The sequence below is a fragment of the Aspergillus tanneri genome, assembly GCF_003426965.1.
Source record: "Aspergillus tanneri strain NIH1004 chromosome Unknown AapTan_6_pilon_pilon_pilon, whole genome shotgun sequence".
Lineage (NCBI taxonomy): Eukaryota > Fungi > Ascomycota > Eurotiomycetes > Eurotiales > Aspergillaceae > Aspergillus > Aspergillus tanneri.
The window spans coordinates 3,511,140-3,526,197 of NW_022984633.1; the positions used below are offsets into that span (position 1 = coordinate 3,511,140).

The following is a 15,058-nucleotide window of genomic DNA, read 5'->3' on the forward strand; positions in this document are numbered from 1 at the left end:
TCGATCGATTTTGTGGGGGTTCTGAATTGATTGTATTCAGAAGGATGTTCTGCCCAAACCCTCTATGAGAGATATTGAGTATATATATTTCACATGACGTCCCGATCTAGACTAGCTTATTCTGACAATAATAAATAATAGACTGATAAAATATATGGGTAGTAAATGTTGAGATCTCGGGGGAAGAAGCTATGTTGTGAGGTGCTTGGATAGCGGTGACTGGATAGTATATTAAAACTATCGTGCTATCTAGTATCGCTTGGTGAGTATATTTTCTCTATCTACGAGAGAGAGCGTAGACAAACGCTTCCTCATGTCTACGTGTCCCTTAGCCCCTGAATGTGATATATCACATCGCTGCGGGACTAGGATATACAAATGTGCCTTAGGCATCCTGATTTCCAACAGTAAATATAAAATACGGCTTAAAATTCAGTATTCAGATTAGACTACTGCGCTTTTATATTGGTTATAAAAATAATAAGACTAAAATAAAGACCCACAGATTAATAAAGATGTCACGGCGTGGGTCTGATGATTAAATAGATTCCATTTTAACGAAGGACATCGCTTGAAGAACTAGACAAGGGGCGACACCAGGTTGAAGCTGTGCTATCTACAGGGGGTTAGAGCAGCTACGACTCGGAGTCCTTGACAAAAGATACCAGAATCAGATTCTAAATATAGTCACGACTCTAAATTCTTATAGAAGATTTTCACTGGCAAGGCTTTATCTTGAAGCAATTCGCCACCTAACTTATCCCCCGACGTATTTGTCAGCTGAAACATCTCACGTGTAGTAAGATATAATCTCCCTCAGCCTCACGGATTCACATTCCCACATGTCTAGACAAACCATGGAGAGCGATTTAGCATCGATGAATAGTGATGTCCACGCTGCCAAGCAGCGCCAGTCGAAACGAATGTCGCTTGCATGCGAAAAATGCCGTGTTCTGAAAGTGAAATGTATTCGACTTGAGGAAGGACAGCCTTGTACCAAGTAAGTCGGTGTGTCGGTCGCTAGCATCTTCCTATACCGATCATTGGAGATGAACAGTACTGTGGTGCAGATTATGAACTTGACATCTTGTCGAGAAGATCAACGTGCGAATTTGTAACTGACACTCCGTATGAATAGATGCGCAAGATCTCAGTCTCAATGCATAGTTCCGGAGTCGAAACGGCCTCCTCGACCCCCGCAACGGAAGACACCGTGAGTTCTTATCATCTACGGGGATCTTAGCGTCACTAATAGTAAGAATAAAAGGCGACTGGTCGATCTCGAGTCTAAACTTACTTATATCCTCGGTCGACTTGACGCACCTGCTAACGTCGCAAATTCTATCACCCCAAGCTCTAAGCCCTCAGCAATTGCAGAATATGTTGAAAACCAAAGCCAAGTTCACCTAACAACAGAAGGAATAGGTCAGGAACGCTTGACAGATAATTTTATCGAAACTTTTAGGCCCAGCAAAAACCTCAATGCTACCGAGATGGCATGGGAGCTTTCGGATAGTGTGGAAAACGCGTGGATCACTGATCTGGGGCTTAGTTCATCCGTGCTACAGCATCATCTTGACAACTTCCGCGGAATAAAATCTTATTTCCCGTTTGTGCTGCTCCCAGAGGGTATGAGAGCCACTTCAATGGCCGAGGATAGGCCGTTTCTATTGCTTGCAGTTGTCGCAAGCTCCTCGTCCAAATATCCTCACTTACAAAATGCCCTAATTGGGAAAATAAAAGAAATCATTAGTCATCGGGTCGTCATAGCTGGTGAGAAAGATATTGATCTACTCCAAGGATTACTAGTACACCTTGCCTGGTATACTTTAATGCCCCCAACGCATTGCCTCTGTTTAATATCGGACCTGACCAATCTAAGGTTTCATTTCCACTTAATCCCACGAAGCCAGCAAACCTATCGATATTTGCAAATTGCGATCAGTATGGCTATTGAGCTTCGTTTAGATCAAAGGACTGCTGATGTCCTCGACCAACGAACTGGCACCCATTTGCAAGGTTCCCCTTCGAGCTCCCAACAACCAGGACAGAGTGAACTTTGCAGCCGAGAAGCATGCCGTACATATTTAGGCTGCTACTATCTTTCTACCATGTAAGGCGATACGTGTCGTTCTTATGGAGCAGCAACGTGCTGATGTCTTGAACAAGTATTTCACTAGCCACGGGAAAGCCGAACAATTTTCAGTTCTCTGAGTGCATGCTGCAATGCGCTTTGATGCTGCAACAAGAGCGGGAATTTGAAACTGACCAATTAATATACCCGTTGATCAAGCTTCAGAGCTTTTCCGAGGAAGTCTACAAAACCTATCAATTAGACAGTTTTCAACTTCATCGGCCTTTGATGCACACACATACTGATAGATTGATCACACGTTTGGAAGAATGGTGGTCTGGTCTAACGATAAGCCTTCAACGTTCTGGTATAAGTGTTTCATGCCTTTGAAACTCCTGGTTAGCTGACTATTTTTAGCCCTTCTAATAGATGGTTACCATGCTGTCAAGATCAGAATTCACGAAATGGGTCTGGTCTATCAATACGGTCAGAGAAGACCACTGTTTTCGAGAGGTTCAAAGGATTCAGAAATGCCATCTGCGCCTCCGATGGTCATTGATAACTTGGTGAAATGTGTCAGTTCTACCAAAGAATATCTGGATAATTTCCTTGCAATTCCCACCAAAGAGTACAGCGTCTTGCCAATTGCAATTTGGTACCAGGTTATTTTGGCACTATTTGTGCTATACAGGCTATCTGTTGGACTCTCAGAAGTGCCTGAATGGAACACAGATATCGCTCAAGTAACCGTGGACCTCGAAGTATATCTCACTTTGCTGACTTCTCGCCTGAAGTCCATTCAACCAGACGGGCTGTCGCAAAGTAGTTGCCTCTTTGCAATGTTTCCTAAAATTATGGAATCTGTAAAAGCTTCGTACACGTCAGCAAAGGGTCATCCTGCTCCGGTTCGCGATGGTATCCGTGCACATCAAAATTTTGATGAACCAGGTGGCAAAGCCTTCTCTGGTCGAGAAAATGGGCAGTCCCGCTGCCCTGGATTCCAGAACTTGAACAGGAACCCTTCCATTGCTCCGGGGCCCATTAGCTCTACTGACCATTGTGCACAACTAAGCTCTATCGCCGTGGAAATTGAGGGCATCGAAAACGACATGCTCTGGAGTGATCTCTTAATAAATAATGCTCTCTATGACATACCTAGTACATGATACAAACTCCAGGTGTGACGATCCTGTACACCTTGGTAAAATGTATGATTGCATCTAAGGTGGCAACCAACAAAACATCACACGTAGAGAAGGAAGGAAGAAACGAAGAATTCTATCGTACAGGAACTGTGGGAAATCTCTACTTTGTGGGATCAATGGTGAATAAAGCCGTCCTTGTGCCTCAGGCAGGGTTCGGCCTAGGCCTGACACCAGGGCTGTACATATATCCTCCAGGCCTCAAGCTCTCGCTCGTGGACCTGGGCATTAAGCTCATGTATAAATTTAAGATTCGTCTCTCAACAAGAACTCGACCTGGCTCAAATATTGACCCACGCCACAATTATGGAAATACGTGCGTGGAGATTTCCTTCCCTGTCGAGTCATACCGTTGTGGCAGCACATTGAATAGTCCATCACTGTCACGGGGTTCATAGTCCAGCGCCCTTGATGCTTGTATGAGAACGTCCAAACCAAAATTCTCTTCCAGCCAGTGGGCGAACATATCCATTCCAGCAACCGCCCCACTACCTGTCCAGATATTTCCAGCAACAATCCACTTCTTATCCTTTGTCCATTTGACTTTGGGATACTGTTTTGTGACCCAATCATACTCTAGGTTATTGACTGTAGCCATTTTCCCATCCAGAACTCCAGTGGCCGCAACGACTGCGGCCCCAGTGCAGGTTGCGAAAAGTAGTTTTCCGGCAGCAACATGACGGCGAATGAACTCGATATACTTCAGCGGTACTTTAAACTTGGCCGGGTTGGGCCCGCCAACCAAGAGACAGTCCAGCTCTGGACAGTCATCGACCGTGGTGGTCGGCATAAGCGTTACAGCACTTGTAAGTAGAGCGACCGGCTCCAGGGTTTCCCCGACATGGTGAAACACGAACTCGGGTGCTCGTGCAATGGTTTCCTCGTCGACTGGACTAAAGAAATTCATTGCAGTCATGAGATGTTTGGTGGCAGAGTTAAGCAAGTCGCATGGCCCTATGACATCAATTGCTTGATAGTCGAATAGCAGGCAGCCGAAGTGGATGGGTGCCATGTTGTGCAGAAAGTACGCAGGAAGATCTGTAACGGTCTTGAAAAAGAAAAGAAAAAAATAAATGAATAAAGGATGTTGTGATAAATTGGAACTGCAGCAGCGTTTTCCTTGAAATTATATAGTTACTGTCGGTGTGAACTGACAGCACCACGGAACGGCCATTCAACATTATTCCGTGCCCGGCCCAACTATGGCACGGACAGCCTTCGCAAGCCGTTCCAGGGGTGCTGATGTCAAACCAACAAAGCCAGCATCCCCACTCCTATTTTTGCTGATTTCCTGCAAGCGCGTCAATGTCTAGTGTACCGGTAGCCCTACGAGCAAAAGGTCCCGGGGCCCTTCTTAGAACGACCGGAGAATCCCCCAGAACCCGCCTAAGTACTACAGCACTGCCCGGTTCGCACAGTGCTGTCCTAGCCTCGTGTACAACATCACGTCACCGACAAGCCCCGATAGTCCAGCTTACCCAAGCAGATTGGTCAAGCTCTGGACGAGTTCAACCATAAAAATGAGCTGAAATCGGATTCGACGGTAAAATGGGTGTGGACAATTGTCAGAATAAAGCTAGTCCATAGTGGGACATTATGTGAAGTAATAAAGTGACGTAGCTATATCAGCCGTGTCTCCAGAAAAAGAGGGGTAATGTCAACACACATCACAACGAACTCAGAGAATATTCAAGCCTACATAGAATTACACCAATAATTCTGACAACAATTTACGTCCACGGAGCGCTCATCGCTGCGCCTCCCCCAAACTATTATTAAGGGCTGGCACCAAATTATATTAGCTGTCAGGGGCTGAACCCGGAGAACCTATATAATAGGCTAACTAATCATGTTAGTGTAGTAAGCGAGAATGCTGCCTAGCTATTTCGTTGTATTGTAAAGACCAGGTGCTTAAAAATATTTATATGAGCATTAGAATTTGTCTCTGGTTGTGCTCACTTTCAAGCTTAAAAAAATTTGCAACTGGAACTCCCTCCACAATGGCACTGAAGTTATCGCACCTGGCGGGTGCGATAGTAATCCCCTATTTTCTTTTAAAATTAATTTCATTTCTCAGGCATTACATCCACGGTCGCCTTACCGGGTTTCCCGTCTATATTTCTCCAGTTCCCTCAAAAAACCCGGCGTGGATAGTGCTGGCGCCTCTCCTGCAACCGCATTTGAGAACGCATCTTCCAGGATGGATTTACGAGCGGATTAACTTGGCGACGCACGGGTGGGAATTCCGCAAGAAAGGGGAAATCCATCGTCGTCTAGGAAAGACATTCGTACTGGTTACTCTTGATGAGTGCTCATTATGGTATGTCGTTCTCTTTCACATGTCCTTATTATCAAGTATAGCGGTAATTTTGCTCATTTGGGTTCGCCGGCATAGGGTGGCTGAGCCTGCCCTTGGGACTACGATATTGCAGAGAAGAAAAGATTTCGTGCAGCCTGCTGTGGTAGCGCGAGTGGTTGGAATTTTTGGATCTAACGTTCTTCAGGTGAGCTATTCCATCGAGACAAGAATGTAGCATAGCTATCGTGCTAATCGAAAGCAGTCCAATGGTGATGACTGGTAGGTAACTCGTATATTGCAGCCCATTCAAGCCTATACTGTAACTGAGTAAGCGTCATAGGCAACGTCAGCGAAGAATCGTTGCTCCCAACCTGAATGAACGTATCAGCGAAACAGTATGGAACGAAAGTTGTCAGCAGGCACAAGTCATGATAGACTATCTGCTCAAGCATCCCGGTAATCAAACATTAAGTGGCCTTCGATGTCTGGCCATCAACGTTATCGGCGCTGCTGGCTACGGACAACATGCCCCCTGGCGTCCTGACGTTCAAGAGCTTGCCCAGGGCTGGAAAGATGGAAGTGGAAGAGGCGCCTACTTCAACACAATTGGATTGGTGGCAGATATGTTCTTGGAGGCTGCCATTGTGCCGACCAAGCTGATGAAGATGTGGTTCATGCCTGCCTGTTGGCAACTTCTTGGGAAGTGTAAAGAGAAAATGCCAGAATATACAAAGCAGGTACTGGATGAAGAGCGAAAAGCAGCCAAGGAAGGGTCTGAGACTCACAGTAACTTGCTCAGTATGCTTGTGCGGTTCTCCGACGACAGAAAGAGCGCGGGGTCATCTGGGCTTTCTTTGACGGATGATGAGATCAGTGGGAATCTTTTTGTGTTCAGCGCTGCAGGGTTTGACACCACTGCAAATACGATGGGCTACGCTGTTATGCTGTTGGCGGCATACCCTAAATGGCAGGATTGGTTGCGCGAAGAACTTCTGGGCCTTGATTCTGATGCCTCCACCTGGCAGTACGAGGAGAGTTTCCCAAAGTGCACGCGCACACTGGCTCTAATGGTAAGATGAGTGCCTGCTCGTTTGTTTCATTCGTTGACACTAGATTATAGTTTGAAACCCTCCGTCTTTTCACCCCTGTAGCGCACGCTACACGATCCGTCGCCGGGCCTCAGCAACTTGCAGACGATACCAGAACCCATCTGCTACTTCCACCCATGGATGTGTTTGTCTCATCCCAAAGTCTGCATGCTGATGTCGACATATGGGGCCCTGATTTTCTGGAATTTAATCCCTCGAGATGGATCGATGCCAACGGTCAGATGATCACCCCTATGAAAGGGGCATTCCTGCCATGGTCTGGTGGCCCAAGAGTTTGCCCTGGAATGAAGATGTCCCAAGTAGAGTTTGTATCAACAATCGCAACGCTCTTTCGATTATCGCGATGTGAGCCTATGACAGCCGGGTCGGGCAGCATAGAGGATTCCTGCAAGAGGCTGAAGGCCATAATGAACGATTCTAATCCCAAGTTGACCCTCCAGGTCCACGATCCCGCCCAGGTGAATTTGCGATGGATTCTACAGGCATAGGAAGTCAAGATCCACGTTTTACAGCGCGTAAATAGATATGTTAAGGCAGAGTCAGTTAAATTGCACCAAGCCTAATTTATATCCAATCTTAGTACAATCATGTGTGTATTTTATTAAGATAATTTGCTAGCGTTACACTATATATATATATATATATATATTTAATTTTTAGGAGGGACACATCAGCAAGGGCAGCGAGACGAGAGGAAAGGATATAAGTATATGGTGTAAGTAAGTTAAATGGAAACTAGACCTGTTTTTTCTAGCTTCCAGCCTTCCTGGATAAAGTAAAAACAGCAGAGACGGTTAGCTTGGATAACTGCTGTGTTCACTAATCTCTAAATTTTTATATAGTGTTTTTTTAGTTGGGAGATTAGAGTATGGATAACGGTATAAGGATGCTGATGAAATATCTAGTATTGGTACCATTACAGAAATTTACCTCATATCTACAAAATACATAACATCCCTATTTCATTCTCCCTCACCGGTTACTTGCTGTCTTCAGCAGAATAAGTGCCGCCACTTTTCACATTAACACCTTTAAACCATGGAGCCCCTGCATCGATTCATTCCTCTCACGCAGTTCCTTGAATCCCCCTAATACCCAACCCTTGTCTCTATCATGAACATGTTTTAAAAGCCCTCGAACGAGGCAAACAACAGTAGTACTCTCTCCCTACACAGCCACCAGCTAAGGTGTGTGTATAGCAATGCTGGACCAAGCAAACCACTGAGCTCCGGCCACGCTAAGAGAAATCGGCGTTAATGTCTGGCAAATCGTGTGTTGATAACTCCACCTCCCCTACACGAGCGCAAGTACATAACAGTTCGCAAGTTCCATGCCCAGATTCTTTGGTAATCTCCGGGATGTCGAGGATGGCTCTATTACTTCGCCGTCTTCCATCCAGGGTACTGTAGAGAATACTTTGCCTTTAAATAGTATAATAGCCTGGAAGAGTTCTTTATATTTTCAGACAAACCAAACAGCATTCCTATTGATCCAATCCTTTTGTAGTTATAAGGATCCCTTGGAAGCCAGCAAGACGCCCTAAATTTTATATTTAAGCGACAGCGCTGGATCTGTTTGCTAAATGGCAGCTTGTCTATATCCCGAGTCCCTTTTATACCATAAATCACACCTTATCATATTGACTTGGGTTCCCGCGAAGGACTAATTAGCCAGATTGGCTCGCTCTACATACTCAAGCCTTCTCGTTGTTACGGATACAGTTAACAACTGGGCCTCACGAATAATGTTATGGAACCAAAGTGATTTGCCCTGAAGTACAAAGGAAACGCAACCACGGAGATGGCAGTAATTAGCCTCGACTTGCAGCTATGCCTTAGCTAAGTAAAGGTTTTTATACCACCCTTTGCTGTTACCTTTTATCTCTACCTACTGATAACCGTTTACAGTTTCTTTCATGGCTACTTCAAGAGGCACTACCACAATATATTTCTAACCCTGAAAGTACCATCCCCCATGACATGGGATGCCGAAGGCAGATACGTGTGGAATGCCCCCTCGTGGAGTCAGCCCTATAAAGCCGCAAAAGCTCCGGATGGCAGCGATGTACCACAACAGAACTCTAGGAATGGTATGCCATGTCTATCAGAGGAGGGTCTTTTAGTAGAGTTAAGAAGTGACCGGAGACTACCATGGTCGGATGTGACAAGACTATTCTCTGATCAATATCCAGGACGAAGCCAGGGTTCTATTCAAGTATATTGGATTACGAATCTCAAGAGGAGGTTTTACGAGGATGGTACTGGTTCCTTGAGTCGTTGTGTGCCGTATGGAGGCGAAAAAAGCTTGTTGGATACTCCTTGATCGAAGACTCACTCCGCTCACCACAAGTCGCTCCCGGCCATGGTTGCATTATTATCTATACTTTGATGATTATGTATTATCGTCCGTGATTTTCTCGCGTCATCTCCCATGAATTCCGTGTGTTCACACTTGCACCGCACTCGCCATTGATCTCGGTGTAGGTGTGCGCCGGTCGTGCTGCCAGCTTGGAGCCCAGCATTGACGGCTGCCGCGAATGGCTGACCCTGTTCATTTCCCAGGGTTGATCATGCGACACCAGCGCGCGGTCCCGCGACGAGTGCGGGCCTGACGAAGTCGCAGTTGCTCTGGATCGTGACTCCTCACGGTGTCCATGATAGAAGCCGTATAGCACGGGCGCATTTGCCACGATGGCGGCAGCCAGCAGCTCGACGGAGGCCCAGGTAGTGCGGTTGACCTGTTTGGTGGAATTTTGGGCGTTTTGTGGGAGGCGGATGATGGTGATGGCGACGATAAAGAAGCCAATGGCAAACAGCGCAGTCAACTGTAGTTTTCTGCCACGCAGAGAGAGAGACCATCAGTATGCTATGTAGGCCCGAACAGGATGGACTGTAATCGACTTACTCCATCATACTGCGTTTGACCATGATCAGAACCGGTAGGGGTAGTGCAATTAGCATAGCATCGGTGACAACGTTCAAGACGCCCACCACAATTAACTGCAGCTGGGCCCGACTGCAGGTACCTATTTGAGTTGGATCAGCAACATGTTATTTATGGAGGAGAAGATGAATGGAAAGCCTCCGACGCACCGGGATCGGGCAGTACCTGCCAGTAGTGATTGAAGGGATCACATTCGGTGAAGGTCACCACCTGGACGGTCACATAAGTGGCTGCAAAGAGCCCCATATACACCAGCAAGGTCGGACGCTCCCAAGGAAGGTTCCGAATCAAGAGTCGGTACGTATCGAGCAGGACGAGCTTTTGCAGCCAGAGACTCCGCGAGTCAGTTTTGTTTGCCCTGTGCTTTAGAGAGGAATGGGATCCATACTAGGAGTTGTAGAAGATCCGATTGACTAGGGTAAGCTTGCTGCCGATCTCACGCTGGTAGATCTCCTGCGCCGTGAAGGGATACTCCGAGCGCATCTTCGGTGCCATGTTATTCGTCCCCCAGAGTATGATAACATGCACCAGCGCCAGTCGAATCAGCGCACACAGGATGGCCGCCATGGACAGGTAGTCCCCGGCAACGAAGGCCTTGCGGCGTACCTTGCGCAATAGCAGGCGCGTCGCGATCAGCGCCACCGTCACCCAGGTAAAGGCCCAGAGTAGGGCCAGTGTCGCTTGCACCATGGTGGTAAACGGACAGAAACCATTTCGGCCGTGCGGCAAGGAAGGACGAGGGGATAATAAAAGGCCTTTTTTTTTTTTTTTTTTTTGGGAAGGATTCGCGCTACGACGACTCTACATAGTATACATTTGCCCCATCCGCTAACAATTAGGTTAGTGGGCTCCAGTTCCATGGAACCCTCGTGTCCAGATATGACGATCGGCTGTCCAGTGGAGATACACTTCGATTGCCTGCGTCTTTGTGTACATTGTTGCATCGGCACGACAGTCGGACCGAGCTTTAGGGACTTTTCGAGAATTGAGTCCCAGTTCTGATCCCTGTCCATTCCTTTCGCATCCCTAATATTACAAGCTTAGCCAGCAAAAAATAAAATAAATGTGGTCCAAAAATATACTGACGGGGCTGATCGCCCTAGCGAGTGTCACTTCCCCCCTCGCATCTTCCGCAGAGATCACCTATCACCGAGAGTACCTCTACGTGGGAGGCCAATACGTGCAAAATGCAGACGGCGATCATTTATTCTCCGATCAGATGTACGTGGAGAAGCTAACGCCCTCCGGGGGAGTATCAAAGCCACACCCGGTCGTGTTTATCCATGGCCAGGCGCAGACCGGTACCGTATGCTGATTCCTAGTATCCGATCTTGCGAGCGACCACTGACCAGCTTGTAGAACTGGCTCAATAAACCCGACGGCGGTCGCGGATGGGCCTCGTACTTCCTCGAACAGGGGTATGAATGCTACCTGCTGGACCAGACCTTCCGAGGCCGCAGTCCTCGGCTGCCTGACAATGGCATTATGAAGACCTACAGCGCAGAAAATCTGCAGCAGCTGTTCACGGCGCCCAAACGGTACATGCAATGGCCCCAGGCAGCGCTGCACACGCAGTGGCCCGGCGCCGGGGTCATGGGGGACCGGATCTTTGACACCTACTACGCCTCGACTGTCGACTTCTTCGGCTCGGCAGTTGGCCAGCAGACCTCCGTGCAGCGCGCCGGGGCGGCCTTGCTCGACCTCATCGGTAAAAAAGTGATCTTGTTCTCGCACTCGCAGGGTGGCATCATGCCCTGGATCCTCACTGATGTGCGGCCCCATCTCGTGCATGCCATCATGTCGCTGGAACCGTCAGGGCCGCCCTTTAGCGGGGTCAGCGTCAACCGCACCGCGCTGGCGTATGGCCTGTCCGACATCCCTATCACCTACTCTCCTCCGGTCTCCAATCCCGAAACCGACTTTGTGTTGAAGACGTTACCCAGCGATTCGCCGGATAACCGCACCTGCGTTCTGCAAGCCGACGACCCGGCGCCCCGCAAACTCACCAACCTGCAGAAGGTGCCCGTGGCGGTGTTGACTACCGAGTCCTCCTATCATGCACCCTACGACTGGTGTACGGTCCGCTTCCTGCAACAGGCGGGCGTGAACGTCGAGCATCTGGAGCTAGGAGAGCTCGGTATCCATGGTAATGGCCACATGGTCTTTCTGGAGAAGAACAGCGACGAAGTGGCGGGTCTGATCCAGAGGTGGATCGAGAAGCATTGAAGTAATATACAAGTTCTATGGGCGGGCTTTGTTGCATGGCTGGAGCGTGAAGCATATTTTGTTCATTTCGGGCTATATAATCCTCAGGTTAGAAGAATTTTAGATGTTCCTAATAGCATGGCCCATCGTGCTCGGTTTCACCCTGCGCACGTCTTTCGTGTATATCCCCAACACCGAAGAAAAAAATCCCAGACCTAAAATCGGTTGTTAATTAGTTTCTGAATAGATGGGGGACACAATGTAGAACAGGGATGAGACATTCTGAAAGTCAATTCGACGGGGCGGATCCCATTGGCGTTGGCAGCGCCACAGTCTCGGCGCTGGACTGTTTCTTCTTGTTGTATGGAAAACAGTGCGACGGTGGGTCCTCTGCAACCAAACTTTGTTATAATCTCCTCTATTCCCTCATGGAATGAAAGCGAAAGAGTGGGCGGGGCGACCCACGAAGGATAACTGGATACGAGAGTGGCCCACGCAGGATATTGGCGGAAGGAAGAACCTCCGGAACGCGACAGTTGTGTACGTATTGGACGTTGAGACTATGCAACGCCAAGCTTGGCTATGAAACTCTACACAAGTGAGGCTGGGACGTATCTCGAAGTACTAGAGGTCTCATGAGGACGGCTCTAATCCACATTCAGGCTACTGGGCACTGACTTAGTCAAGGAACCAGCAACTTAAATGCGGCTTCACTCATGGCCCTCGAATGGCCCACAGAATAGTCTTTGAGTTGATGTGGAGATGCCCATGTCGGACCTCTATATTTTTAGTCCATATATTCCTCGTATTGCGAGGGATCATTAGCGACGAGAGTGGCATCCCGACTAACCTGTCAAGACCAAAAGAGAGTTCCAATCAACACAGCGGCTACTCTTGTATGTCGATGTCGTCGGACTAGGCATCACGGGGCTCCAGCAAAACGCGACAACGGTGCAGATCACGTGGATATATCGAACACAGAATCATAGATGACAACTAGCAATTGACAAGCCCTGCGGTGTGGATAATGGACAGCACCTAAACATACATGTCTTCGGAGTTGACAGAACCTGCATATTTGCTCGCGGTATTCTGGTACCATCTACATCGTCTATTAGTATTCGACTTTGTGCGTGTCAGCATTCATGCAATACAGGAATACATATTCTTATGCATCTAGTAAACATGCATTAGCTGGGTGATTGTGGCGGTATCATAACAGGATAGTGGCTGGATTAGGATAGATACTCCGCATGGCGGCGCGTACTGTACGGACGTCAACAGTGGATGGAAGCCTCGGACAAGATGATGTGGATGAAGGTGCAAATCAGGATAAGGAGACAGAGGAAGATGGCAGTTGGACGATTAGCGGCCTCCTTTATGCCCAATCAGGCAAACCCAGAATTCGAAAGAATTATTAAGCAACGTGAAAAACATCATGCAGGTCACAAACGACAAATTATCCAGTCCTGCAATTAGTAGTTACAATAGTAATTCATCCCAATTGGACTGACCCCAATACCCTCTAAGGTAGCTTGTTGACTGCTCCGACAGCGCCTTCGACGAGGGCAGAGAGTGTTGATTTACCCCTTGTTTTGACAAAGTCTCGAGTAGTTCTCTCACGTCGTTCGCGTCCCAGTGGCTCTTTTCGCTGTTGACCGAGGGCCACAGATTGCCTTCAAGGCTGCCAAGTCTCAGGTTTAACGAATGGCAAATTACCCAGGTTAATATCCAGAATAAGAATAAGCTCAGGTGGGCTATAGGGAAGCCAATGTTATGCGAGATGTCAACTTTTCGGCTCAGAATAGCCAGGCCAGTGTAGGCGCCTACTACTTACAATATTGACCGGCGCAAAATCGACCTGTACAGCCCCATTTGCAGTTTCCATTAAGAATTTTTCCGCAGAGTATCAAAGTTGCCCCAGGAGTGCCTGGACAATAGCATACTTGACCGGCCTTGAGCCAGATGGGAGGAGAAATGGCGAGGTTGATGTCCTTCATTGGTGGCCAACTTAGGAGATACAATACCAGATTGGGCTACTTCTTATTCGCTCATACCTCTGTCTCTCGGTGCAAGGAACGACTGCAGACGGCGACGGCCCCGATAATTGCATGTTCAACCGCGCTGTACCCCGTATCTCTCGCAAGCGAGCGGTATTCCGTAGGATATCAAATAAGCTGCTCAGTGACTACTACCAAAAGCATCGGTGCGAGGTATTCCTTTATGGGAGACCGGACAGATGGTGTGAGAGGACAAGGGGTGCTTGTATGAGTATAGATTTAGGGAAGGGTAAAGAAGCTAGGTATTGGATATGACAGAAGGTGGATTTTTAGGATAGATGTTGCAGGGAATTTCCCTGCTCAAGCGCAGCGAGACACACTTGGCGGCCATATCGCATTCAATATAATGAATGTTGAGACTTTGCTATCAAGTGCAATAGCGGGCAGCAGAACAATCGTTATGTCTTTCTCACATATATAGGACGTGTTTATCAAGAGCACACCTCTACCTTGTATTGCTTAAAAAGGCAATCAAAGGCAATAATTAGAGGTGCATTTAGAGCATTATTAATCCCGCCTTGCTTTTTGTAACCTGCACGAACAAAGAAGATATGAAGCATGGAATGGCGGTGGGTGCTAAAGATATCTCACGCAGGACCGAAGCAGTGAAAGTAATCCAGGCTGGTTACACTATGAGTCTCATTACAATCCAGGTCCATAACGCTAGCTTAGTCGGCTGATTCCTGGGCTAGATCATTCATGGCATGGGATGAGAGACCTGCCAGCTTGATTATTCCTGAATGTTCTTTCCTCGTGGCAACGTGTCCCAGACGAATAGGAAACTGATGGACAAAGAATGGAACGAGACCTTGAATCACATTGATTCTACATCCCCAGTCCATAGAAGCTGGCAAAACAAAGAAAGCAACCTGAACTATGCTGGTTGGAATGGGAGCTTGTGTAAGCAGAGAGTGATGGGTGCATAGCAAGCAATGGAATAGGCAACAACACGAAGGCGACTCTGAAAAGCTCTATAGGCAATTTGGACGTATGGTTCTCAGATCCAGCATAACCACGGAAGAGAAGCAAACCAACAACTGAAAAAAATAAGCTCAAGTATAAAAGGCAAAGACAACATACGGAGCTGGGAGCAAACCACCGAAAGACGGATTCAAGGTGAGTTTAGTTGTCCCGCCCATCGATCTATGACCACCTCACGGCTCCAG

At 47.6% G+C, this 15,058-nt stretch overlaps 5 protein-coding genes across 5 annotated transcripts; 3 read left to right on the forward strand and 2 right to left on the reverse strand.

Annotated features, from left to right (window-relative positions):
• Positions 1–857: 857 nt before the first annotated feature.
• Positions 858–3,240, forward strand: ATNIH1004_009175 (Zn(II)2Cys6 transcription factor domain-containing protein; the record flags this gene model as incomplete). The annotated part of the gene is made up of 5 exons (XM_033573773.1): positions 858–1,000; positions 1,139–1,213; positions 1,268–1,773; positions 1,969–2,079; positions 2,504–3,240. 5 exons carry the CDS (start codon positions 858–860, stop codon positions 3,238–3,240), a joined length of 1,572 nt encoding a protein of 523 aa, XP_033424325.1.
• Positions 3,241–3,580: 340 nt separating this feature from the next.
• ATNIH1004_009176 (DJ-1/PfpI family protein) lies at positions 3,581–4,288 on the reverse strand (the record flags this gene model as incomplete). Its single annotated transcript, XM_033573774.1, has 1 exon — positions 3,581–4,288. One exon carries the CDS (start codon positions 4,286–4,288, stop codon positions 3,581–3,583), a length of 708 nt encoding a protein of 235 aa, XP_033424326.1.
• A 988-nt stretch (positions 4,289–5,276) lies between these two features.
• Positions 5,277–7,172, forward strand: ATNIH1004_009177 (cytochrome P450; the record flags this gene model as incomplete). Its single annotated transcript, XM_033573775.1, has 6 exons — positions 5,277–5,304; positions 5,476–5,596; positions 5,672–5,780; positions 5,838–5,854; positions 5,916–6,645; positions 6,696–7,172. 6 exons carry the CDS (start codon positions 5,277–5,279, stop codon positions 7,170–7,172), a joined length of 1,482 nt encoding a protein of 493 aa, XP_033424327.1.
• Positions 7,173–9,082: 1,910 nt separating this feature from the next.
• On the reverse strand, positions 9,083–10,317 carry ATNIH1004_009178 (uncharacterized protein; the record flags this gene model as incomplete). Its single annotated transcript, XM_033573776.1, has 4 exons — positions 9,083–9,518; positions 9,589–9,709; positions 9,777–9,961; positions 10,016–10,317. The coding sequence occupies 4 exons, from the start codon at positions 10,315–10,317 to the stop codon at positions 9,083–9,085; spliced, it is 1,044 nt and encodes a 347-aa protein (XP_033424328.1).
• Positions 10,318–10,690: 373 nt separating this feature from the next.
• ATNIH1004_009179 (alpha/beta hydrolase) lies at positions 10,691–11,853 on the forward strand (the record flags this gene model as incomplete). The annotated part of the gene is made up of 2 exons (XM_033573777.1): positions 10,691–10,933; positions 10,987–11,853. 2 exons carry the CDS (start codon positions 10,691–10,693, stop codon positions 11,851–11,853), a joined length of 1,110 nt encoding a protein of 369 aa, XP_033424329.1.
• Positions 11,854–15,058: the final 3,205 nt, after the last annotated feature.